Consider the following 25,981-nt stretch of genomic DNA (forward strand, 5'->3'; position numbering starts at 1 on the left):
AATCTTACCTTATATACTATTATTCTAATGTTTTGCAATTTTGAGTGAATCAATTAATCGAATTAAAGAAAATTTAAAAATGCATGTACATATTATTATCCACAGGTGCAACCCGTATCGTGACGTCAACAGATGTTAACGATGAAATAAACAAAGAACAATTGAAAAGCTGTCAATGTGACAGCAGAACGGAATTTTCTTTTATATAAAATGTATCCATAATCCATGTCAACCCTGAATTGATAAACACTATCTACCGTATCCAGTGAAATGGAGTACCCTATATGCAATATTTTGCCCCCAAAAAATTACAAAATCCTAGCAATATGCACACCTCTGATAAATGTACAATTGATCTGCAAAAGAACAACTTCCTATCTTGAAAATTGTAGGAGGAGATATCCATACAATGAGGGTACCCTATATGCAATATTTTGCAAAAAAAAAATGACTAAGTTCAAAAGCTGGTATTTTTTTCATAAATTATTAGAAATCACAATCCTAGCAATATGCATACCTCTGATATATGTACAAATGTTCAATTAATCTGCAAAAGAACAACTTCCTATCTTGAAAATTAAAGGAGGAGTTATCCGTACAATGAGGGTACCCTTTTGGCAGCCGCCCGACCCGCCTGCCCGCCATTTTCTCCATTTCAATAACCGGATTTTTTTCCGTTGGAAAACCCGGTTAAAAATACTAGCACCCACACGAACGATGAAAAAAAGTTATGAAATTTTATTGAAACATAAAGTTCATCCGCTTTTGGGAGAATATAAACAATGTACATGAATGTAATTGAAAATAGTCATTCTTCGGCATTCTCCAACCGACAAAATTATCAACATATATTTATATTCACAGAAAAATAGTAACTGTTATTGCATACTTTCATAAAAACAATTTCATAAATTTGCAAACCCATACATTTCAAAACGTCATGTTCAATTTTCCTCTTTTTTATACTAACAAAACACATGAACACGTTTTTAATTTTAGCAAAAATTAAATATGAATAAAAATGATAAAAAAATAACAGCAGCAATAAATCACAGACATGCAAATTGATACAATCTGAGACCAGCTCAAGACTCACAATAAAAAAGATTTTCTCAATGGAGCCCGTCAAGGGTCTCGCGCCATTTATATACATATACATAAGGTCATCAAAGTGTTTGATATATGTACTGCATTTATAGGCAAGAACAAAAGTATTAGTGACATATGTGTAATTAATTAACAGATCAGTAAAATCTTCCATCAATATGTAAAATATATATATATATATATATATATATATATATATATATATATATATATATATATATATATATATATATATATATATATATATCAGGCGCGGATCTAGAATTTTTTTCCAAGAAGGGAGGTTTGAGGGATATCCATCTCTTCCAGGAGGAATGGGAGTCCAAGACCGTTTTTTCTATAATTTTTCTTTGTAATTTAAGAATAGATCCGCGCATGCATATTTAACAAATTTAACAAAGATAATGAACAGCGAGATATGCCAATTATACATTTAGGTGTATAAATTGAAGATACAATTGCATATCAATATTATGCAGTCTGTATTCAAATGTACACTGTTAAAAAATACGCAAACGGACGGGTATTGTATAAACATACATCAACAAGAAAATAAATAATGCTGATGATTTGTATAAATATGCATTGAAATTTTAAGATATCACAATATAGTATTTGGCGCAAAACAAAAATTAAAAAAAAAGAAATTATAAAACACCATGTCATTAATAATAAACAATATACCTATTATCATAGCAATGTAAAAAAAAAATTTACTATATAAAGCCATCAGAGACAAATGATTTCTGGATTACAGAGACACAAAGAAACCAAGAACCCAAACTACATGTCTATCAGAAGTCAAATGCTACATTCGTTGCGGTGACGGTTGATGTCGTTCTATTTGTGTTTTCGTCCCCGGGTACTTGGTCCCAGTCAACTGGAGTTACTTCCCGTTTAAAGGCAGTTTCCGCAGTCTTCCTGGTCGAATCATCCGGGTCGTTGTAAGGAACGACTTCCGGGACATCGTCCACTGGGGTTAACTAGTAATATGATATAACACAAGTTTAAAAATTGAAATTTCAAATAACATGTTTAAACAATTTTTCACTTTTAAATGACTCAATAAAAAATTTAATGTTTACTTATTCTTGAAAATTATTATAATTACATTTAAAGCAATAATAAACGAACTTTATCATATATTTATTGAGCTGGGGTTTTATTTTCAAGCTTGCAGTTTGATGTTAAATTACATGTGCATTAAAAATATTTATTTCTGCGATGAAAATATTAGATAGGGTTTGTCGTTCTAATTTTGAGAATTATTCTATGCAAATCGGCTGTCACACTACAACGTTAGCAGTAGCAAAAGTTTTTGGGCAATAATATATTCTTATTTACCGAATTCTACCAGCAATACCTAATATTGTATTTTATTCATGATTAAGTACAAGTAGTTCTTGCCCCCTGTTTTTTTTTATCCTATAAGTGAATACAATATCTATGGACGGGGTCTTATTTCACGTAATTTGGAAACATGGATTGTAGCGATTTACTTTAAGGGTTATTACAGAAACAAGTGCACTGAACCCGTTTCTGTCCGTGGTCAATTGACAAGGTATATTACCCGCATATTAGTTAACTGACTGCATGTGTAAATGAGTAAATAACACGTGAAAGATTCAAGCCACTGTTGCTCGATTAGTAATTGGATCGGTGAAAAATAAACATTAAAAAGATTCAGACCACAGTGATGCAAAGTGACGTATGGAAAAGACCGGATCTCAAAGGTGTTGGTTTTTTGTTTTTTTTAAATTTGCATATATTAAATTCAGAATACCGAACCTCGACAACCCGTATCTTCTTTTCTATTTCCTTTTAAAAAATGTAATATAGTAGAAATAAACTTGTGTGAATACTGTAAAACTACATGTAAAAATATATTAGCATATCACATAGCACCCACAACCATGCAGATCTAACCATGAAACATAAGCTTTCTTAATAAAAATTAGCCCAAATTTGCCACAACGAGTGAAACACATTTGCGCACGCAATTTACATTCGCACTTCCGGTCGACTGCGTTAAAAACGATGAATACATCTGTGCGCAAATGTGTATAAAAGCACCATTTACAACATAAATGCAAGCAGGTGAGAGTGCAGTTGTTGGAATTGTTACCTAAGCCCACAATTCTTCAATCTGACGAAACGCAAATTTCAGTTAGTATTTCACAAACCGAAACAAAGCGTTAAATATTCGAGACTGGACAAACGTTTTATGACAATTTCTTCTCCATAAAATTACATGTAACGTTTTTGTTAGCTTGCATTTATTTATCGTATAAAACTCTATTAAATTCAAACATAATCATACTATCTTGTTTACCATCATTTCTAAATCATTTCTGAAAATAATTGAACACTTGTAGTTTTTGATAGCACTCCCCAATCCAAACATTTAAAACAAAACCAATGTTTTGATACATAGTTTTGAACTGCGAATGACATTATAACAATGCTTAATAAAGATAGAATAATCTCAAAAAAGTGTTGAGACTGAAATGAACAAAAATCTATAGTTTCATCTCCATGACACATTAAAGGGGTAAACTTACATCATTATCCTTGGAGACGTTCCCGTTCTGGTGAACCTCATTCACCGTTTTCACGGCGGAGGGAGGAGGGCCGTTCCGAGGGCCGTTGCTAGGGGGTCTTTTATTATCCTTCTTTTTGGCCCCTGGTTTTTCTCCCGTCAGTTCATAGATACGGTTTAGCAAAAACTGCTTGTCTTTCCCTTCCTAGAATGATATTATTAAAACGGGGGATTTTATCGATATCTGAATTATTAGTATCTCTTCCTTTGAAATATTTAATTATAACGTTTTAATGAGTTTCCTCTGAATTATAAATCATAAAAATACTCTTACCATTATCATTTGCTCTTTTAGCATCACAATCATTTTCGCGCGTGCGCCTGATTTTGACGACGTATAGTAAATAATCAACCTGTAAAAAACATTCAATGATTCTGTACATACACAGTATTTTGCATTTTTCCCATTTCAATTTTCAACAAAGAGAGAGGGAGAGAGACACAGGCAGTCAGATGTCAATATAAACTTATACGTACGAAAGAAGCACGAGGAGAATGATGATAAAGGACCCGGATGTGAAGATTCCTATAATAGTTTGTAGCCAACTCGGGAAATTAGAAATGGTGGCGTCTACACAGACAGTCATGTAGGAGTAGATCCTGAATGGGCCACACCCATATGAGGGAGTCAGTCTGAAAAAAACCAGGTTCTCTCTCCTTGTCATCATTTCAAACTAGTAGATAATTATGCTTTATGACATCCTATCATCTAATCAATAGAGCACGAGAGGAGAGTAATCGAATTGTTACAAATCTAGATTTTTATAAATATTTTTGAATTCTTTGAATTACAAAACTTTTAATTAAATGTAACATGTATATATATTACATTCACTATGCAACATGATTAAAATCGATAATGATGACGATGATGATGATGATGACTTACTTGACCATTGTGTAGCCGACTGGTAGACAACACAAGAAGAAGGCAATCATTAGCACTATCATGAAGAAGTTGTTGGACTTGGACGCTTTGTATGGAATCTCGGGAGGGTTGGTGTTATACATGGCCGACAGCTGAAAACGAACATTTTTTTAAATTGTCAAATCTAGTCTAAGTGCATATCGCATGTCTTTTTACAAAAAGAAAATAATACACGTGCTGATCAAAAGGATTTCTAACCAGCTCTTATATCAATAATCAGTACAAGTTAAAGCGTTTACACATTAGTAAAACACTTTGACATTGTTTAGAAGAATGGTTTCCTTTCGTGCAATACTTACATATTTCAGGTAAAACAATACGAACATAGATATCGTTGCCAGTGCAGGGATGAGGGGCGCATAGAAAAATCCCAACCTGCAACACACACATACATTATACACTTGGTACATTGGCAAGATAAGTTTATTGGTACATCTTTGCCGTTGCCAATTGTGCAGTTGGGCATATGTACAAAACACAAAAAATGTCGGTATATTGACAAAACAACTACATGTATCAGGTGAAAAATGCGATATGAGAGAGAGAGAGAGAGAGAGAGAGAGAGAGACTTACCAGCAAAGAGTCTGTGTATACACAATATCCAAGACGTTTTTAGGAATGTCAAACTCAGCGAGTCCAATTTTTTTGCATATCGCCGCGTCACATTTTGTTGTCAGTATTCTGCAATACGGATCAAGAGCTCATATAACAGAATTTAAGAGATCTCTAATCGCAGCAGCTTTTGCTTTAACAATAAGATTGTTATACTGTAAGAGTTTACGCGGGCATGTTAAGGCTTCCCGATGCGATATGTAGAAAGTCACTTGTCTGTACTTCATACGATATGACGTCATAATTAACTTTGACGTCACGATCTGCATTCCTGTCGATAGTTCTCAGGGAATGTATCTTAACGTTAAAAGTGAATTATATCAAACCAGTATAATACCGCATGTTTCCTTTATATAGATGCTGCAGTTAATTCTAGACGTACATAATTCATTCATATTAAAAACCAGTATCAAATAATCGGCAGTTTTAAAGCTTCGTTATAAGTAAAAGACTATTTATAAACTAGTGGTTTGGAGACTCTCCCTGCTACGTGAAGAAATTTTAATGCATGTAAAATCAGCTTGGCGCAGGTGAAAGATCAACACAATTTTAGAATATTTTACGTAAAATTGGTAGAGAATATAAGTACCAATGTGAATCGTGCTGCGGAAACCTACGGATTTACCCCAATTCTTTGTAAATCGCTTTTGATTAGTAAAAATGTGCATTATTTTGATGATTTTGTGGAATGTTTCAACAATATCTTCTATAAACGAAATATCTATTTCTTTCCCAAGCAAGAACTTCAAAGTTTATGACTTAACAAAGGATTTTTCTTAAAAATATGTATGATTTAATGTCATTAATCACCTGCGCCGATGCGTTTTAACTAGATCATTTGCAATATTAGGATTCGTCTGTCACGTGATTACGAAGTACATATGACGTCACAAAAATGCATCAAATATAATGTTTAACATCGATGTCAATAAATGTAACATAGATTTAAAGAAATACTCCAGGTAAAATTATTTTTGCCATGATTCAAATAATATCGTTTTCCAGCCGTATTTTAGCATCGGGACGCCTTAACAATGCTGCGTACTTACTTTCTCGGTAATTCGTATCCAAGTGTGACGCCTACTTTGACCAGGAAATCCAGAACAATCAATTTGAAGAAGTTCTGACCAACGTACGTCTCCCAACACTAAAAGTAGAACGTACACTGTAAGATGGTCTTAAATTGTATACTGTAACCAGGTGAAAATTCGCCCCGTTTTATTTTCGCTCCTTTCACCCTTGTTGTCAGCGTGAGATTTTAGACTGGGCGAATTCTAATGTCTCCTATTATCTTTCTTCAAACACAACTGTGTCTGGACGAATTCAAGACGGGACGAAACTGTTTGCAAGTGAATAAGGGCGAAAATTACATGGGGCGAAAATAACTCTGTTGACAGTACATCTCTCTGTGTTCAACGTTTTCTGGTATAAATGCTTTATAATAAATCAGCCATCTGCAGCATATATGCACGCCTTGTAATATGCTTGCGTTGTTTAATCATTCAATAAAGTATGTACTAAGTACTAGTCTCACTAAATAAGGGGACCGTGGTTGGTAGATGAATAAGACACGTAAACAATAAATAGTTTCAGATTAAACACTCACCCTCAATGAATCGCAGGCATTTTGTCCCACGTTACACGTAGTTTCTTTGTCGGTACACGAGACGATGCGATAAATGGTGGCTATCAGTACAGCTAAGGAGGCCAGCCTCAAAAACACTGTCCTGTAATGTGTACAAAAGTTGTATATTTTTATACAGTATACTAGTATCCTACACACTGCATTGAGAAGGGGTTTTTTTGTGTTTGTTTGGGAAAATGCACTATTTGCTTTAAAAACATTCATATGTTGATTTTTGTCTATAATGCTTTGAAATATGTAAAATGTATTCTAATAAAACATTGTTAAATAACTGCATTTTATAAATAAACACCCAATTAGTGCTAGCATTTTACACCTTACCTTATAAGTGTGATTTTTATCGTAAATTCGGGTGTGTAATTTTCCGCCTTGACCACAATTCCAAAAATCAGTGGTACGATTCCGTTGAGCGCCGTGATTGTCAAAGAGGGCAAGAACTCAACCAGAAGCACAACGATGGCGTCGTTATTGGTCTTATAATTGGGATCCGCCAAAAACTGGAATGGAAGTCAAGAATCAATGAGCGTCATGTTCTATTAGCCACAATATATTGTACGATGATACTGTATTTAACGTATTGAAATTTGGCTGTCTACTGGTATTCTTATTCTTCTCTCGCAAAGAGTGTATTCATATTAAATACATCGCTAAATGCCAATATTTGTATGTTAATACATCGCTAAATGCCAGTATCTGTATGTTCATGTAAATAAGTACTTGAAAATTTTTCATCAAATCTACGCTAATCTTTGAAAAATCCATTCCGACAAATATCATTCCCGCTAAACAGAACACGTTTACAGTACTACAGAAAACATTTCGAACTCACGCTGGTGACCCAGTCGGTGACCCAGTAGATGAGGTACCCGGATCCTCCCAGAATGCAAATCACCATGAAGTTGATAAAGAACCTGATCGTGTACAGCCTGCATTTATCGTTACTCGACATATTCTTCCTCGCCTCATGATGGCGCTGTTCCGCCAACTCCCCCTGAAACAAAAGCCAATCTTACAGTATTACTAGCTTTCAAGATACAATTGGTCAAGACAAGAAGAAATATCACCTTTACTTTGTTGTATGATTTTTTAAATATATGTAGGTAAGCACACTGACCGCGAGGTCTTTGTACAGACTCCTGTGTTTGAGTACAGCTGTCCCTTCCTCACTGAGAGCGAAGTCCCAGCCCCCAAACACTCGGTTACAATACTGGTGTTTCTCGTTCTGGTCCTCCAAATTCTCACGGAAACTCTGCATCGTGCTGCGGAACACAACAGAATAAGTATTTGTTCAACGAATGTTGGATGTACAACTACAAGCAAAGTAGGGAATGTAAAGGCATGTGCTTACTATCTTGCCATGGTGATTAAACTGAAGAGAAGGATGACCAGTGACGTCAGAAGGTATGCCAGGGGCAAGCTGTAGTGCCCTGCAACAAAGGAGTTTAGATCTTGACTGTCGTAGAAACCGTAAAACATGGCAGTCTTCTCCATCCATCCCTGTAATTAATATAACAAAGAATGATTTAAAATTCTTCTTACTTAAGACGCTATATTTCATTTTATTTGATTTTTTGTTTTTGCTTTTTAACATTAATTCTTCATCTGTTGCATGTAATGCTAACTCAAATTTACTAGCTTGTAAGACACAGATAAAGGGTTTTTTTTTCACTTCCACTCCTAAATTCACAGTAACAAAGAATAATTTAAAAGTTCGTATGACGTCATATCTTATCTATTGTCATTAAATTTTTCACAACCAGTATTTTCTACAGATAGTAGCCTTGGTCACTTACTGAGCCTTGTAGAAAGTCCTGTATCAGCGTCTTGGCATCAGAGCTGACGTTTACTTGGTACAGGGGTGAGCAGGTTTGTTCGGAGGCGACGCTCATCCCGGAAACACCGGACCCCGTGACTACGTACGTGTAACCGTTGTTTGAAAACGCAACGTACGGAATGGTGACAAAGAGCAGCATCAGAATGAAGATGACCAGGTTCAGGAAAAACAGCCAGCGGAGGAATACAAAATAGGACACTACGCCGGTACCCTGGTGACCTGTAATGTGCAGTAAACGACCTTGAGTATATATTACGGGGTCAGGGGTTAAGGGAGGTTTATGACCTTATAAACGTTAATACGAGTATAACCGATGTTATTGCTTTTAAGATTTGCATTACATGTACCATAAATTTACTTCGAAATAAAAATGTATAAGGAGATGTTTCTGATATATACGTGCAAGATATTTTTGGTGCATTATATTTTTCTTGAAAATTCAGAGTAATTGTATTTTATCATATATATATATCGCCACATGTACATGTGATCAATTAGGTGTGATTTTATTTAACATCCATTTCATATTACTATTCCGTGTAGCCTAAACGAATTCGACATATCAAGGTCATATCGTACAAAATATATGTCCCCTTGTCTGTCTCTTTAAATCTACAGCTTACAAATAATTGTCTGGATTACTTTATTGGCCATAAAAAATTTGACTCGGTACATTGCACAAAGTTGAAGGTCTTTTTAAATTTAATAAACATCGTGCTTTTACAACTAAATTGTATGCGCACATGTACTTTGCGTATTAGCAATTCTTATTTCGTGTTTCTTTACGAACCAACCAAAACTATCAATTTAGAACCCCATTGGAGTTAAAACTAACATAATTACATCATAATTCAAATCAACTTATATCTCTAATAGTACATGAACCCACAGTAAACGAATCTCAGAATCAGACAGGGGCATTAATAAGATTTATTCTTAAACCCAATGGTGCGACATGCAAAGAAAACAACCATTTAGACAGAGCGTTAATCATTCTGGGTTTTAATTCGGACGTCGTATGTTCTACCCCCCCTGCATGGTCAGGGCTGGGGTAAATGTTTACATGTTGCCTGGAGAGGAAGCAGATTCGTCACGAATCCCTGTGTCAACAGCCATACTGTTTAAAGGCCCAACTCGGTAATTACGGCCTGACGTATCGTATTGCGATTATTTTTTTTAAGACCATTGAACACTTTTTTTAATCTGATTGAAGAAAAATCACGACTTGGACATTTCGTAATACGATGGGTTTGCCTCGTTTATGGTATCATATTTACGATATACACGTCATAATGGTGTGGGGTTTTTTATTAACGTTTCCTGGCCATATCACGGACACTTAGAACACGTGCATTCTATACATGTTTAGAACTACAAAGATTGTTTAGATATAAAGGTATATTTGACAATTTAAACTACAATCGAGTGCTTTTATAGGACAATTACACATATTTGAGGCCTTTTTATGTCATCTTTACGACAAATATAACAATTAACGTGATTATTTCAAACGGGAGAATGGTGAGGAAAATCTGGAGAGGCAAGGCCAACAAACAGAATGATATATGGACTCCATGTTTACACAAAACTTGTATAATATGAAGAATGTTTGCATAACATCATCAAACCGAATTGTGGTTCTATTTATGAAAGTAAAATTTCCCATATAAATGATATAACTTTAAAGGAGTTTTGTCTAGGGGTTAAGTCCACAAACGTACACAGATAAACATCGTAATGTTTTGAAATAAATGGAAACAAAATGCGGAAACATGGCTCTGTTTATGGTTCTGAATTTTACCTTCCACATTCTTCAGCCAGGACCCCCACGGCTCCAGCTTGTAGCTCATTTCTTTTTTCCATATCTTGAATTTTCTCCAGTTCTATAAAGAGACAGATTGATGGCGTGAATATACGCAACATATGAACTCTGTTTATCCTTCAAAATCCCAAAAGTTAATTTGATTGATAAAATTTGGGAAAAATCAAATCAGAGTTTTAACTTGTTTAACATTTACTTTTATGTAATTTTGATTTAGGCTATATGTACACAGCCTCTCTGTGTGAATTTCATAAATACACAAATATGTACAAGTATGTTGACTAATGAAACAAAAGGCCTTGAATACATTTACATACATTTTATAGCTAGGCCTAATTTATTCCGCTCAGTATATATAAACTTAACAAGTTACAAATAGAAGTAATATCACCAGGGCACATAATGTAAAATATCAATATAGACAATACAATAGATAAAAGTGACCTACATAATATATGTTGGTAAATATCTAATACGACGTCAAGGTGCATGTGACGTTGTGAGACATTGCTATTATGACGTCATCATAGTATGACGTCATGGTAACGTTACAATAATATGTTTATATTCAAATCAGTCTAGATAAACCGATGTGTTTTCGTTCTATCTGACTCAAAGACCACTATACAATCGCGACAATATACAACATATATATAATGATTGATTAATATTCATATTGTTTGCATAAAAATACACGTTGATGTTTCAGCAATGCTAACAAAGTAGACCAATTGTGCGAATTAAATTTGATAAATACATGTAAAGACATGTAAAATTGATTCGCATGTAATTCGTCATCCATATCATTATATGTGATTAAAAAAAAAAAACTCAGCACACATCGGAATTAGATAGTGCTGTGATAACAACTAAAAGCATGACCAACGAACTTCTTGTGTGTACCGATTTTAAGTTAGTAATTATGCACTTTCACGGATGAAGCTATAGTAATAGCATATTCAAAGTCATTTTGTCTCTTCAGATTTTTTGTTTGACTTCAAAACAAGTTGATTAGTGAACCCTTTGATATGCCTCTGGCCTTTCGTTATCCTATTTATGGGCATGATACTAGTATATTTGAAACGTCCTGAATAAATTGTATCGAAGAAGAAATAAATGCTCGAAATACAATAGTATTGCAGATAAATAGTTCATTTTGCACTGCAGAAAGTTACTTGTATGTGGACGCCTGGTGTTAATCGAGTGATAAACTTCACACAAAGAAATGGTGGCGGATCTAGGGGAGTACAGCTATGGCAAGACCCAAAGACTCTCTACAGAACGGGTTGAGAAATTAATATCCGTTATAATCTGTATCATCTGTAGATAGTTTGGGGCAGTACTCAAAGAACACTCATCCCTAGATCCGACATATGAATTCACTTTCAATCGATAAAATCTGTAAATTATACCTACAGTTTTAAATACAACCTCCATCTAAGGTAAGAGATGAAGATAACATATTTTATGTGCATGTACATGCAGGTATTGATATATTGGTCATCATATGACATATACTTGCCCGGATAGTAAAATTTTTGGATTTGCGTTTTGCTTCAACGACTCGAAACGAAAACTGGGACTGAAAAAATTGCTTGGGTGTTAGACATTTTTAAAATTCCCTTCTATCTGCTAAATATTTCATAAAAACGGTGTACATTTTTAACGATATCATTGATCAATATCGTTTTCCTCCTCATTATTTCACTGAAAGGTAAATCTAAACATGAACGCTCGGTAAATGGAGGACAATATCAGTTTACCTATCTTAACAAATACATAAATCGATTCCACTTCACGCACCTGTCGGTTAGTGTTTGAGCCTCCACAGCAGCCACTCGATTGCTTTATCTCCTTCTGTAATAGTTTAGCCCTAAAAAAAGAAAAGTAAATATTTATCAATATGCAAATTCACCCCAAACTACTAAAAAAAGTTTGGTAATTTCAATGTGACGTCATGAAAACGACACCGTGTTTTTTAGATATTCATTGAAATATTGCTGGCTTTCTATTCAGGTTATCTTACTAACTGTTTATTAAATAAGACCTATATTGATTTTTATTTTGTCTTTCATGTGATTGACCAATTCAATTCAACAATCTCAACATCCCATAGAACCTTCACCCGCGCCCAAATACAACAATAGCACCCCTGCAGGCAAAGTGAGTGAATGTCAATAATTAAATTAGAGATTAATAATTAATGAAGAAGTCCTCGGAGATGGGTAATTAAATCTGTAAACCGGCTACTTTCTCGTAATGCCAATAACAACAGTGCTGATATGAATAATCAATTGAGAGAGAGAGAGAGAGAGAGAGAGAGAGAGAGAGAGAGAGAGAGAGAGAGAGAGAGAGAGAGAGGACATAGAGTATTCATATCATACAATGTAATATTCATGTGAAATGACTATAAACATATATTATGCATATAAGTCGGTGCTTCTTATATGTGGTTCACATGAATTATGAAATCATCTTAGCATGCACGGTATACAATCGTAAGCACGGTTATACGAGACACCCCAATCCTGGTCAGACCTTCTCTCGTGTAGAAACGGCGTCCAGTGACCGGGGCCCTTCTTCTGTTCTATTCGTGTACGTAAATCATCCTCGTCGTCATCATCGTCGTCGTCATCTACGATGACGTCAGGCTCATTACTCTCCCCCTCCAGCAGTTGCTGGTGACGTCGTAATTTTCGCGCACTCCTTCTGGACCGGCGACGTCTGAGGACCGAGTCGTTGACATTGTCAATGATGGGGTTCTTCTTTGTTGGGATGTTCTCCCCACTGACTACAGAATTCAAAGCGTCATCGTAGTAGTCATCAAATTTCTCTACTTCCTCCCCGTAGGAATAATAAGGGGGTGGGTTTTCCCCAAAAGGAGACACACGGTTGCGGTTCATTGGATAAAGATATCCTAATCTGATGCAGGTAAAGATGCCTATCTCCCACTGCTTAACTCATTACATCACAAACATTAACAAGAAATCCGTATATAATCCCGAATTAACATCTAGTATGGTAGATTCAATATATCCATCCTTCAGACAAAATGATACACAAAACTGTGTTTCAAAGAGGGTGTCTGCACAGGTAATTTGACGAGTCACGTGATCCCGTGTGAATGGCGTCTAATTACCAAAACACAATGCCCTACTTTGTAACTGTTTCATGTATCAGGAAAGATTGTCCATTTAATTAGACAACAAAGAACACTTAGGATATGTAAAGACATGTCTGAAATAGCCGTGAAGTTCGTCAAAACTGATTGACACCTACCCAAGCCGTTCGTTCAAATGCGTTGCCATGACATGCGATTTATAACCTAATTATTGTGCTGTTTTCGCCGGATTTAGATCGATGTAGAGGAAGTTACATGTAGCAGAAGTGCTTTGAATGCCAGAAGAAGGTCTTTAAGGCGATTTTTTTTATTTACAACGCACCAGAAATTACCAGAGCCACAGAACAGTGTGCAATCAAATGATAACGGTGACATTATGAACGAAATAATTATTACCGCATATATTTTCTGCAAATGTGACGATAAAAGTATCATTTTTCAATGTAAAAAAAAATTATAGGCAGAACAAGTCGTTTAACAATAATAAAATAAAAACAACTACAACAACAAAAACAAAGAAACTAAAAGATATGATACTTTATGTTTTTGAATTAATAATATTGAACAAAATAGTTTTTTTTTTTTTGTTAAAGTACTTAAGTAAGATGTAGGTAATGGGTATATAGTGATATTTATACCTTACCTGATGCACCACTTGCCATTTTATCAATTGCTGGTCACACACATTACACGAAGTATTATGTTTCTGATTTAGTTGTGAATAATATTATTTGATTGGTTTGAACAAACAACGGATAGCCCAGGCAGAGTTCCGTCCTTCATCTATATACATGTTATTGTGTAGGGAAGATCCGGTGACCGTGTACTCGGTATACAACAACAATGTACTACATTTACTACATGTATATGGCAGGTGTTCCAGTTACTTAACGGTAGAGCTGTTTAGAGCATATCGACATTATAGCATACGATCTTCGTTGGATGCACGGTCAGCCTTGACATTCTAGGAACAGAAATTAATGTCAAGGCTGGCAGTCCAACAAAATTAACCTTGTATTTTATTGCTCTCTCTCTCTCTCTCTCTCTCTCTCTCTCTCTCTCTCTCTCTCTCTCTCTCTCTCTCTCTTAGTTAGGAATGGGTAGACCTCCTACATGTGTAGCGCCGTTACAAGTAATCTCCTAGGTTTATACCTGAATCTCCGCTTTGCCGCCAGTGGACACGGCAGCTGTTTAATTGCGTTCATGACTCTGTGAACATCCTCCTCGTCCTCGAGGTTGGACACGTCGATACCTTGTTCCTCCAGCTCCTCCATTTCCGGGTCTTTTTTCGAGGGGTGGATCTTGTTGTTGCGCGCGATGGCGCGTTTTTTGGCGGTGGTGGATCGTCGCGACATCTGCCTGTCTATCGGCTGTTTGCTGGGGAGAAGGGCGATGAAGGCGTTGACCTTGCTTGTGGCCGCACCCTTTCTGCGGTTAGGGTGAGTGTTGACCTCTTCTACAAAATAAAAGACACCAAAAACCTGAATTACGATGCATATAATATCCTCAGACACTGCAAATATTTTATGTTAATCAATTTTCAATATCATAACACAACCATGATATTCAGTGCATATTACTGTATACTTATTCAAATTATATGTTTATCATATAGGTTTGCGATGATGCAATGTGCGTTATATCATTTCAAATAGTTGATATCCATCTTTTTAATAGACCGAATAAACCTTCAATTTACTTCTTAATTGAAATAAAAATAACACATAAAACAAATACGATTTGAATAAACATTTAATCAAATAACTGTTTAATTCAAATTTTTATAAAGTAGTACTCTGCCAAAAATGGCCACCTACTCGTGGCAGAGACATGCACAGATGTGGTTCATAGATCTGTGACCACATATAAAATATCGGTAAACACCTACACGATGAAACTTTAATTATATAAACTACATATAAAATTTATAAAATTGTGAGTTTGGGTTTCAAAATAATAAAACGTATCAAAACTTTGAGAAAATCGTTACAAAAACACCTAGTGATTGTTTTCATAATGCCATAGATCTGTATCGGTGCCAATATGACAAGATAAAACACAGTGGTATTCAGGGTGTAAGATCCTACTTTAAGCTGCAAGATTTATTTTTCGGAACAAACACAAAGATATTGACACGATTTTCAAAACATTAGCTTGCCCTGCACGAAAACCGGATTGTGAGGTTATGGAATTCCGGTTGGGTTTATCGGACAGACTACAATTGATTTGCAAAAGTTTAAAGTCTGTTCATCAATCTAAGTTTTAACATGAATTCGATCTATGTTTGATGTATTCGATTTGACATTGATTATATTAAGCATTAGTTATACTGAGTTATAATGATAGTTACATCCAAAGACTTGGGGTACAATCTAAGGTTTAAAAATCATAGCATAGCAATTTTTTCAGATATTCATGCAATAATATTTTACTTTGTAAAGAAATAGAGTAAAATATGTTAAGGTTTTAAAGACTAGTCTGAACTTAAAAATGATCTTGGACATAACTCTACATCATGCAGAGATGTATCCATAACATTACATTCAAGTGCATGATAAAATTATATAAGTCTTCGGTTATCACTTTTTATTCATGACATGCTGCATTCAAGTGAATTTGATTAGTACCGTACCATATTCACTAGCCAATTGTCTGGCTTGCAAAGATGGGTTAGCATATCAAATACAATTGTTGTCGAATCAGACACAGCCATTATTAATACACGTGAAATAATCATAGTCTGGGAACCAATTTACATTTCTCTATACAATGTCTTGTACAAGAATGCCAGCTTTTGTCACGATTACAAATAATGCATCAGCAAATAAGCCTATCACTTTTTGTAAAAGAAGTTCAGTGGTTACATCATGGCTATAGGGAAAACGACGGAGTTTTTGAAGGTGATAAGCCCAATCCCTTTCTTCCCCTAAATTTCCAAAGTTTGGAAAAGAAAACGGATATCTGATCGATAAAAATCCTGTGTAGCTAAGAAAGGCTATATGACTTTATTTTTTTACATTGATTTATTTTATTTTGGAAAGTACACAACTAAATGAGTTAAGGTGGAACGGGACATCCCAAAAATATATCAGTACATCATATTTAAAACATTATCTGTACAATATTATGAAAATAAAATGCAGTTTCACAATTTTGTTGATGGTAAAAAAGAATTTATAAAACCAAAATGGTTCGAACGCATGACATGCGGAGGAATTATTGGGACTACAAGTACCTATTTCGGTACGCTGTTAGATATCGTTATTGAACGAAAAAATTATATAAATCTATTTCAACGTTTATTTCGAACGAGACTCTGTCACACAGTATGTGACTAATACCTCCTTACAGCCCTATCTATTTTCTTCCTTTGAAGAAATTAAAAAGTGCACGTTTGTCTGTGGGACTGTTGGTCAGTCTACCACAGAGGCGGACAGACACAATATATAACAGTCAAATTATAACACATTAGTGTCGCAATAAGCGTATGACTATAGGAATAATCGTCTGTGGTGATTTATTTAAATCATATACAAATCACGGCTATCTCGTGGATACTGTGTTATCATTGCTTAAGAGATGATGATATATTTCTTTACTTTTAGTCAAAGTCAACAAACGTAATCTGACAGACAAGATCGGTTGGTTAAGAAATGAATTATAACGCAGTATTATGGACTCCTCTAAAAAGTCTTGTCCCGATTCCTATTTTATAGGTTACATGTTTTAAATAGTACATCCCCATCCCCAAAGCTAAGGCTGAAATTTCATTCATAGAAAGCGTTTCTTACCTAAAAACAAATGGAGTATATACTCCATTTGCGAATTTGTTAACACCATTTTTATTCCTCCTGTGTAAGTCTCCCCCACAGAAACTGTTCACTTCTTACTCCACAATAACAATATCAAACGGACGTTTAGACAAAGATGGGGGAAATGAGGTCATGCAATTGGTCACTCCAGTTAAAAAAACAAAGGATGAGTGGTACAGCAGGGTAACTTGTCGAAAATGGCGATGTCTTCGTTTTAAATTTGAACCGCCTCAAGTATATTGATAATAGCCACAGGTGAACATTTATTGATCTCATCTGGGGGGCCTTGTTTCCTAAGGTAAACCTTTCCCCCGATAATGAAATAAGAAAACAAAGTAATGAATTGATCCCCAAATCCTGCTATCACTCCGCGAGTTTGCGGGGAGATCAATTGAACATGGGGTATCCTAACAGAGGGACTTGGTCCATTTTTTTAGGGAATAAGAAGAAAAGGGGGAGGGATAAGAGGGAAAAAAGGAAAAATTTTTATCTACGATAAGACGCAGAAGACAGGGTGCTTATGATAGCCTCCAATGGAGCAGGACCCCATTTAATATGTATACATGAAAAATTTGCAAACAAGGCGAGTGTTCGCGCTGATATCAGTCACCCGGCACAAACCACCGTTTTATAAAACACTGTCAACCCTTTTCTTATCGCTATTGTAAATAGACTATTTATTGTCACGAATTCTGGTCTTTTGCAGCAAAACTATATGCAAGCCACACACCAATATCAGTAAATAATGTGCAGACTATCAGTTGTGCAGTATGTGTATTTTTATTGCTTCTAAATGTTATGCAATATTTACGTGCACGGATCTGTAAAAGTTTTCCTGGGGGAAGGGGACCTATTTCCTGTACCTTTACTTTGTGAATAAGTTTGTGTTTTTCATGGGTGACTCACGAAGTCCGACCCCCCCCCCCCCCCCATTTTAATATTTGCGTAAAATGTAGTATGCAACAGGCTGAAACACTGTTTGTCAGTGGTGCAATGTTGGGCATTCAATACTCTTCGTTCAAAATTACACACACTTGGCAAACATTTGTTTTACGCATGAATTATACGTTAAGGCTGCTTTGATCCTCAGTTGGTGAATATATTGATTGGTTTTTGTTATTTACTATATTAGTCCCAATTAACCCAGACGCTTTCACATTTCTAGCTAACTTATAATTATTTTGCAGTGCATTTAACAAATAAACATCTTGCCTCCAAAAATGACCGCAAAAACAAAGTCGAATAAAAAAATTCAGATTTAAAAAATCGAACCTCATGGAATCTAGCACATACAAAGACGTAAAATCAATTACACTAGAAGTGCACCTGTATCAAATCCGTATTAAAGATTTGACCATGCGCACGTTTATGAAAATTCGATTAGCATTGCCAAGTTAAGATAAAGTACTCTATATTTCTTTTATAAACGGTATCAATGCTTAAAGAGTAAAACAAATTCAATAAAAAAATTAATATCGACCGTTATATTATGACCGCTGATCGGGAGATTGAGGTCATAACCAGTGAACATTTGTTCCTGTCCTATGCTTTACGCCGAAAGGTATACGTAGATCAATAGGATGTGCATGGACTAATGCATACCGTGTGAAATTCTCAGGGTGCATTAATTTTCTTCTCATTATAAACAATGAAAATACCACTTTCGATATGTCTTGCAGTTATTAACAGGTTTTTTTATAATCTTTCTTTAAATAAAACTAAATCTGCGTTAATTGCTTGTTTTATTCTGCAGTTTAAACATAATATAAGGAATTCAAAGAAAAAATGATTTATTATTTTACTTTGCATTTGCATAAACGTTGAATTCTTCACTGACGTCATACATGTATAAGAATTGAGAATGAGCTATCACCACTCACTAATATTAACCGAATAAACTTTACACAGTGATTCAAAACACAGTGAGATGTGTATATAACAAATCGCAATTATTTTGATAACCAGAGAAAGGGCAAAGTAGCTTTGCACTAGTAAAGAAGGGTTCGGAACGATAGAGCAAATACTTCAAGAAGGGACTTCAACAGGATCAACTACACATTTATATCAAACTTCGTATTTACAGAAGAACACCTATAGATACAATCTTCATAATTTTATCAAGTTTTAAAGTTATTTAATTCACTAGCAAGCTAATAAGTTTCATATTCCTTTACAAACGGTGTAAAATAAAATCGATACGGTAAATATATTTTCGATTTTGATTCAGCTCTTTTCTATACATTTAAATATCTTCTGCTACAAGGATGAAGTTAGCTGGGTTCATGAGAAATGCTCGATCAATGTACGCAGAATTCAATACCGAGCGATGAAGACTGAATGACCACTTCCATGATATAGGTTATTATTGTTTGTTTCACCCCTTGACTTCTGATGATAATTAATTAATCTCAAATACGCAATGATTTTAATTCACACCATTCAACACAATCAAAAGGGCAATTTGTGCGAATGAAAAGTTTTAAAAACTAATATAATAAGCGTTTTCCTGTGTAACTAAGGATTTTCGCATCAGAAATTCTGACAATATAGATTAAATACTTAATGCAAAATTCATAGGTGAAAAAAAATTAAGAACAAATCATTATTGTTATAAGTCTTTAAACGATTGAATTATTGATGTATGATTGATTGATTGATTTTTTCACCTTTAGCAATATCACGACTGTTGGACATTTTGGAGCATTCAAGGCTTTGATCTCTTTGACGACCGACTTCATGTTCGCCTGGCAATTGTACAGGTTAAAATGTAAAATTTACACTGTATCTCTGGGGGTTAAACACACAGAAAGAAGACCCAATCTTAGGAAAAAGGAGAATTGCGGTGGGGAGGGGAGGTAGTTTTCACCCTTTGTGAGATCTGCACAAATGGAAATGAGTATAAACGGGTAATTTTTCCATCACAAGAAGGGTGTAATAAGAATATGTTTACAATGATTCTTACGTATTTCAAAACCTTAGAATATAAATGTCGTTTATCGGAAAACCGGGTCATTTTTTTCACATTCTTTTGGGAATTCAGAATGGTTCGAATGAGTGTACTCTGTTTGACTGAATGTTTAAATATAATCAACAAAGTGTAAAAAAGCAAGGAATCATTGTCAGGTGAAAACTACGAGTTCAGTATTATATATCAGTAAGCAAAAAACCTAGACAAATATATGCATACACATAAAAACCAAGACAAATACACGCATACACATAAAATTCATGATTAATATCGAATGTAAACATGAGTAATTGTTGTGCATTACAGCACTTGATATTCCCAAATATGACGAATATTGAATTCGGCTGTTCTTTTCTTTAAGAACTGTATAACATGATGTAATATGCTTACGTATAAACATTCGAGAAAAATACCTTATCATATTAAGCCGATGATTTCCAATTGAGTTAGGATTATCTTACTTAAGATTTCGTAATTTCACACATTTTTTCTTTGCAAATCAAACAGCGCAAATAATAGAATCCCTTTAATGGTGATCTGCAACATAATGAAACGACCGACGCTACGCTAAATTAGAACCAATCTTGTTCTATTGATAAACCACATATTAATGAAAATTTTTACTTTTTTTTAATGTTAAAATTGTGTATGGGGAAAATCTTCTTTATACGGTCATACAAAAATTCAGTTTTTGTCAATCTTATTTTTTCCCAATACTTACAGTTAACACAAAGAAACCAATTCACAGCTCTGCTACCACTGATGCTGAATCCGAATTTGGTTTCTGACCAATTTCCGTGGACCGTTTCTACCAAATAAGCAATCCTTCGTCACGATTTTGTACCATTCCCAAGTAAATTTAAAATCGCAAACCCAGGGACGACAAGGAGAGTTCTTTTTTAAAGATCTCAGAACGGTTTTGAATGTCAATATTTTTTCTCTCTCTAACAATTCAGAATAATCCTGCTCAAATCACTGAAGACTTGCAATGCATGAGTGAGCATAATAGCTTTCAAGCGACCACACGTTATAATTATTAAAAGTCCGTCCATTTAAACTCTCTTTTATTACGTCCAGCTAAATCTTTACAGAATATTGGATTACATGGAATAGTGTTTCGAGTTGTTTTTAAGACTAGATATACCACAATCGATCTCATCAATAATGTACACATTTTACAACTGTATCTAACCCTCTACCCGTTTTAATATCAACAATGAATATAAATAAATTACGACAGTTGCTCATAAACCGCCAATTTGATCGACTAAGATAGAATTATAATCGATATGCATTAAATGGATACTAAATCTGTCGAAGATGACTAGCACTGATATAACAGAAAACTGCAATTTGGAAATCAAACGCATGTTCACATGTATGTTTGTGCTTTGCATTTGTATTTCAAAGATATTACTAATATACAGGGAGATATCAAATTCTCTAACATATAAATTGTAGTTCAAGACAAGGTCGAAATTGTGACATTTTAAAAAAAATGTAAATTCGACCCCAATTAAAAAAATAATTTGTATATCAAATGAATCTATTTAAAAATATAAAAAACATTTCATCTGACCAGACCTTTGGTTATCTATCCCCACCCTTCCCCTTCTCATTGAAGTCTGTCTACAATGTACGTCCTAATTAATTGACGATGAAGAGCTTTGCATTAAGATACATGGCCCATCATGTATTTAGCACGGATTTAATTGAAAGTTCAACACCGGAAAAAACCTTAAATTGATGTTCAGGCCCAAGGATCAACACACTTTACAAGCAAAAAATATGTGGAATGTAAATATAACTATTTGGTAGTGTTGAAAATTAATATTTTCGATGCATTTACCGCTGATATCTTCAACCGAATCTCAATGAATGCTACATGTTTTATGTAAAATGAAATGAAAATCTATGATATCAATTATTAAAGCATCATATTTTTTCTACAGTTTTCATTTCATAATGAATTTAAACTTTTTTTGTTCTTTTTAAGCTATCTATAATGCAAACTGGGTTATTAGCGGCTTCCCAGAGGTGTGGTCGCGAGAACGTGAATTGAGAATCAAAGGTAAATGGGTCTGATATGGTTATTTCAATTTTTTTATTAAAAGAATTTCTTAAAATCATCAAAAACGGCAATTCTATTGGGCTATTTTGTCAGTTAGTTTTATTTTGTTGTTTTTTTTTTTCAAATAAATTAAAATCAATTATTTTAGCTACCTAATACCTCATGCTTAATATATGCATTATATATCAAATCATTCATCAATAATCATCAATAGCAATGTCAATTCTGAGATTTTTAAAAGCTCGTAGCTGAACTATAGAATCATTTGTAAGTTAAACAAACTTAGTTTTTCAGTAAAGTAAATTGAAATAGTCTCCAGGGATACAGGAGTCCCAATAATGAGAGGCCACGGATGTTTATCTTTTGTGTAAGGTGTCTGAATCGATCTGACCACAATTCGGCATCAATAGGACAAGCAAGTAGAGGTCCATTGTAAATTTTTGCTATTGATTCCACACTCCGAAGCAAGACACTTTTATCTATCAATTTTAATAGGATCGAACAATGAGTATAGGAGAGCAGATTCTCTGATTTTATTACAACCATCAATCAATTCTTGTTTCCACTTGAAAAACAAATATTCTTGTTCTGACAACATTTCGTGGGTTTTTTTGTTCTCATAACTCTCATTGCATATTTTTATGGTTTGGAAAATATATGGAATATATTCGTTTTCAACTTACTTTCACAGTTGCACACCACACTAACAATTTGAACACAAAAATTTAAAAAGCATGATGCCACTTGGAGACTAGCGAAGTGTTTACTGTATGTAAGTTCTAAAGACGCTGGATGGACAAACATTTGGTACTTCATTTTCTGGACGGATTTTAACGCTATAAAATCACTTCCGTTTTGATAAATCAATGATTACTGACATCGTATAAAGCTGAAATTCATCAAAGTTTGCTTTGCTCGATGCAAAAAGTAGAAAGTAAAAAAATTAAAAATGGTCGCAAAATTCTATTCTCATTCACAGGCCCTCGGGTTAGTGTAGGCAGGTCACATTTAATTTGGGGCGATCTTTAATAACGTCCCACCTTTAATATTTATAAAGATACACATTAATTAATCCATATAATGTTTGTTTGACTCACAATGTCCTACAATGAATTTTCATATATGCGCATACGTAAATTGTGAGGTTCACTTTCTTTGATTTTAGCTAGTGTGTCATTAAAAGTGATGAATGTTTTGTCGGGCTTCCTAAAAATTTTTGTTTACAAGAAATTTGATTAAAATCACTGTATGTTTTTATTTCTCATAGTACTAAGACCTATATGTCATCTGACATTACTAAGTATACAAAAATGCATTGATTGTGCATTAAATGAGAATTTTACAGTGCTTGTAAATAGAATTATGTATTTACATAAATGTACAAACTTATTTTACGATTTAGAAATGCATTATCAAATTTCAAACGAAAAACCTCTGTTGATTAAATGCATTATCAAATTTTACACGAATACACGAAAACACCCTGGTTTACAAATCTAAAATCAATAATTGAAATGATGCATAAAATCCAAAAATAACGATTTACAAACAAAAAAAAGAATTTCAATTGTACTTTATATATTCATTACATAAGAATGTGATATCTTTTACATGTAAGTTCAAAATAATATTTTTATTAAAATGACAAATTGAAATCTGAATCAATTATTGATGTTAAAACACTATGATTAATTAGACATTTTATAAAAGAGGGACGAATATAATATTTTTTATAGAATTAAAACCCCAAAGGACTATATATGATAAGGGCCTAAAATGGCCCCCTAAAATGAACATCATCATTTTACTATCATTCTTTGTTTTCTTAGTACAGATATGTATGTGATGTGTTTACATAATATTCATTTTGGTTCAAGTGCCCACAATTTAAAAATACGACATTGTAAAGACAACCTTTTCCCGCCTTTTTTGCATTTTTAGCGTAAAACAGCTTATTTTCAAGCAGTTTTTCCTTCCGAAAACATAGAGCGCATTCTTGAACAAATAAAATATTTTAATCAGAGATGTATCTAGCAAAGACTAATAAGTGACAAAAAAATTTTCCTTGTTCAAGCATGTGCTCTATATTTCCCATTCGTAAATAGATAAGAAAAATGTCAATTTTTGGCTGATTTTGATTGAATTGTAGAAATGGCGTCACTTTTGACGTCATATACTGCCAGTGAGTGCAAATAAATCAAATAAATAGATGAAAAATATATTTTATATCAACTCTTCTAAAAGATTAGTTAACATTTTATTGTACCCGAAACACTTAAAAAATGGCGAATTATGGGGGCCAAATTTAACTCTTATCATATATAGTTCTTTCATCGTAAATCCACATACTTTTAAGCTCTTGTATTTATTTATTGGCGTCAAAACATTTCAAACTCAACACCAGTTTCTTCCTTCACCACCTCCGAAGATTTTTGCTCCTCAAAGCGACATCTGACTATTTAAACCAACTTGTAACAAAATCTTCTGTTTTATGACCATTTTCATTAAGACCACTGAGACTAGTAATTCCACTCTTTAATAAGATACACTGAATTATATGCTTATTCTGTCTGAAAAATCATGTGTCGATGCAAATGATTATAAAATTTCGGTTGAAAAAAGCGTCCAGAAAATTATTGTCGTATGGCATATCCGGGTACGTATCAATTCTTCTATTTCGTAGCAAAATAGCGATATAGTCTTTCCAATTGTGTACTGTTATTTAACAATGATATCATAAATTGCAAGTATATTTCAGATAAAGTGAGAAAAATCTTACTTTTTGTCGGACTAGACATCTTTAGACAGTATAGATGTTTGGTGCCGACGAGGTCTATCCTTAATTTCAAAGTGTTCTAGTTAGGTCTCTAACACCTAACAATAGAATATGGATCCCAAGCTGTCAAAACAGAGGGGATTAAGTCCGTATAACGTGTAAAGAATTTTTAATATATCATAAGCATCTATCGTTACTGTTTAGTCCTTTTTTCGAAGTTTCCTTTAAATAAATGTAGTATCTTGAAGTTTGAGCGAAAAAAATGAGTTCTTCAATAGTCATAAAATAATCGAAAAAAAACTTACTCAGAAAAGCATAAAACTGGTATAGACGAGATAGATATGCAGTTTACTCTTGCATATACATGTATCTTGGGTTTTAACCTTATATACTAAACTACACGAACGGTTATATCTATAGAGTAGTTCTGATATTGGTTCAGTGGCTTAGTGTTTACAGAATGCCAAAGGTTTTTTTGTAAATCTGTTGGCTTCGTATTTTTTTTTTAATCGATCCAGATCATTTTTCCCAATTTTAAAATTCTGTAAATATTTACAACCGAGTCAATATCTTCTGTAGAACTATGAAATGTAAACCTTCGAAAGAAAACCTAAAAGATATTCCAAAGAAACCCTTTTTCGACCTATATTATTGTACAGATTCAACAAATGCGTAATGTCCCAGAG

The 25,981-nt window shown here is 34.1% G+C and overlaps 1 protein-coding gene across 9 annotated transcripts; it reads right to left on the bottom strand.

The window, feature by feature from the left end:
* Positions 1-723: 723 nt before the first annotated feature.
* Positions 724-25,433, bottom strand: LOC105322566 (transmembrane channel-like protein 7). 9 transcript variants are annotated; one of them, XM_066067742.1, is made up of 20 exons: positions 25,299-25,433; positions 14,821-15,124; positions 12,351-12,420; positions 11,964-11,984; positions 10,527-10,608; positions 8,685-8,944; positions 8,240-8,388; positions 8,006-8,150; positions 7,721-7,882; positions 7,213-7,388; positions 6,853-6,973; positions 6,296-6,393; positions 5,208-5,315; positions 4,934-5,009; positions 4,596-4,726; positions 4,184-4,339; positions 3,981-4,059; positions 3,669-3,851; positions 2,896-2,925; positions 724-2,090 (listed from the first exon to the last, which is right to left on the bottom strand). In XM_066067742.1, exons 1-20 carry the CDS (start codon positions 25,315-25,317, stop codon positions 1,902-1,904), a joined length of 2,559 nt encoding a protein of 852 aa, XP_065923814.1. In that variant the 5' UTR covers positions 25,318-25,433; the 3' UTR covers positions 724-1,901. The 9 variants fall into 9 exon arrangements, with proteins under 9 accessions (XP_065923814.1, XP_065923815.1, XP_065923812.1 ...); XM_066067743.1 differs by lacking the exon at positions 25,299-25,433 and adding an exon at positions 21,170-21,404; XM_066067740.1 differs by lacking the exon at positions 25,299-25,433 and adding an exon at positions 17,460-17,617.
* Between the last annotated feature and the right edge of the window lie 548 nt (positions 25,434-25,981).

This window comes from Magallana gigas, chromosome 7 (assembly GCF_963853765.1).
Source record: "Magallana gigas chromosome 7, xbMagGiga1.1, whole genome shotgun sequence".
NCBI lineage: Eukaryota > Metazoa > Mollusca > Bivalvia > Ostreida > Ostreidae > Magallana > Magallana gigas.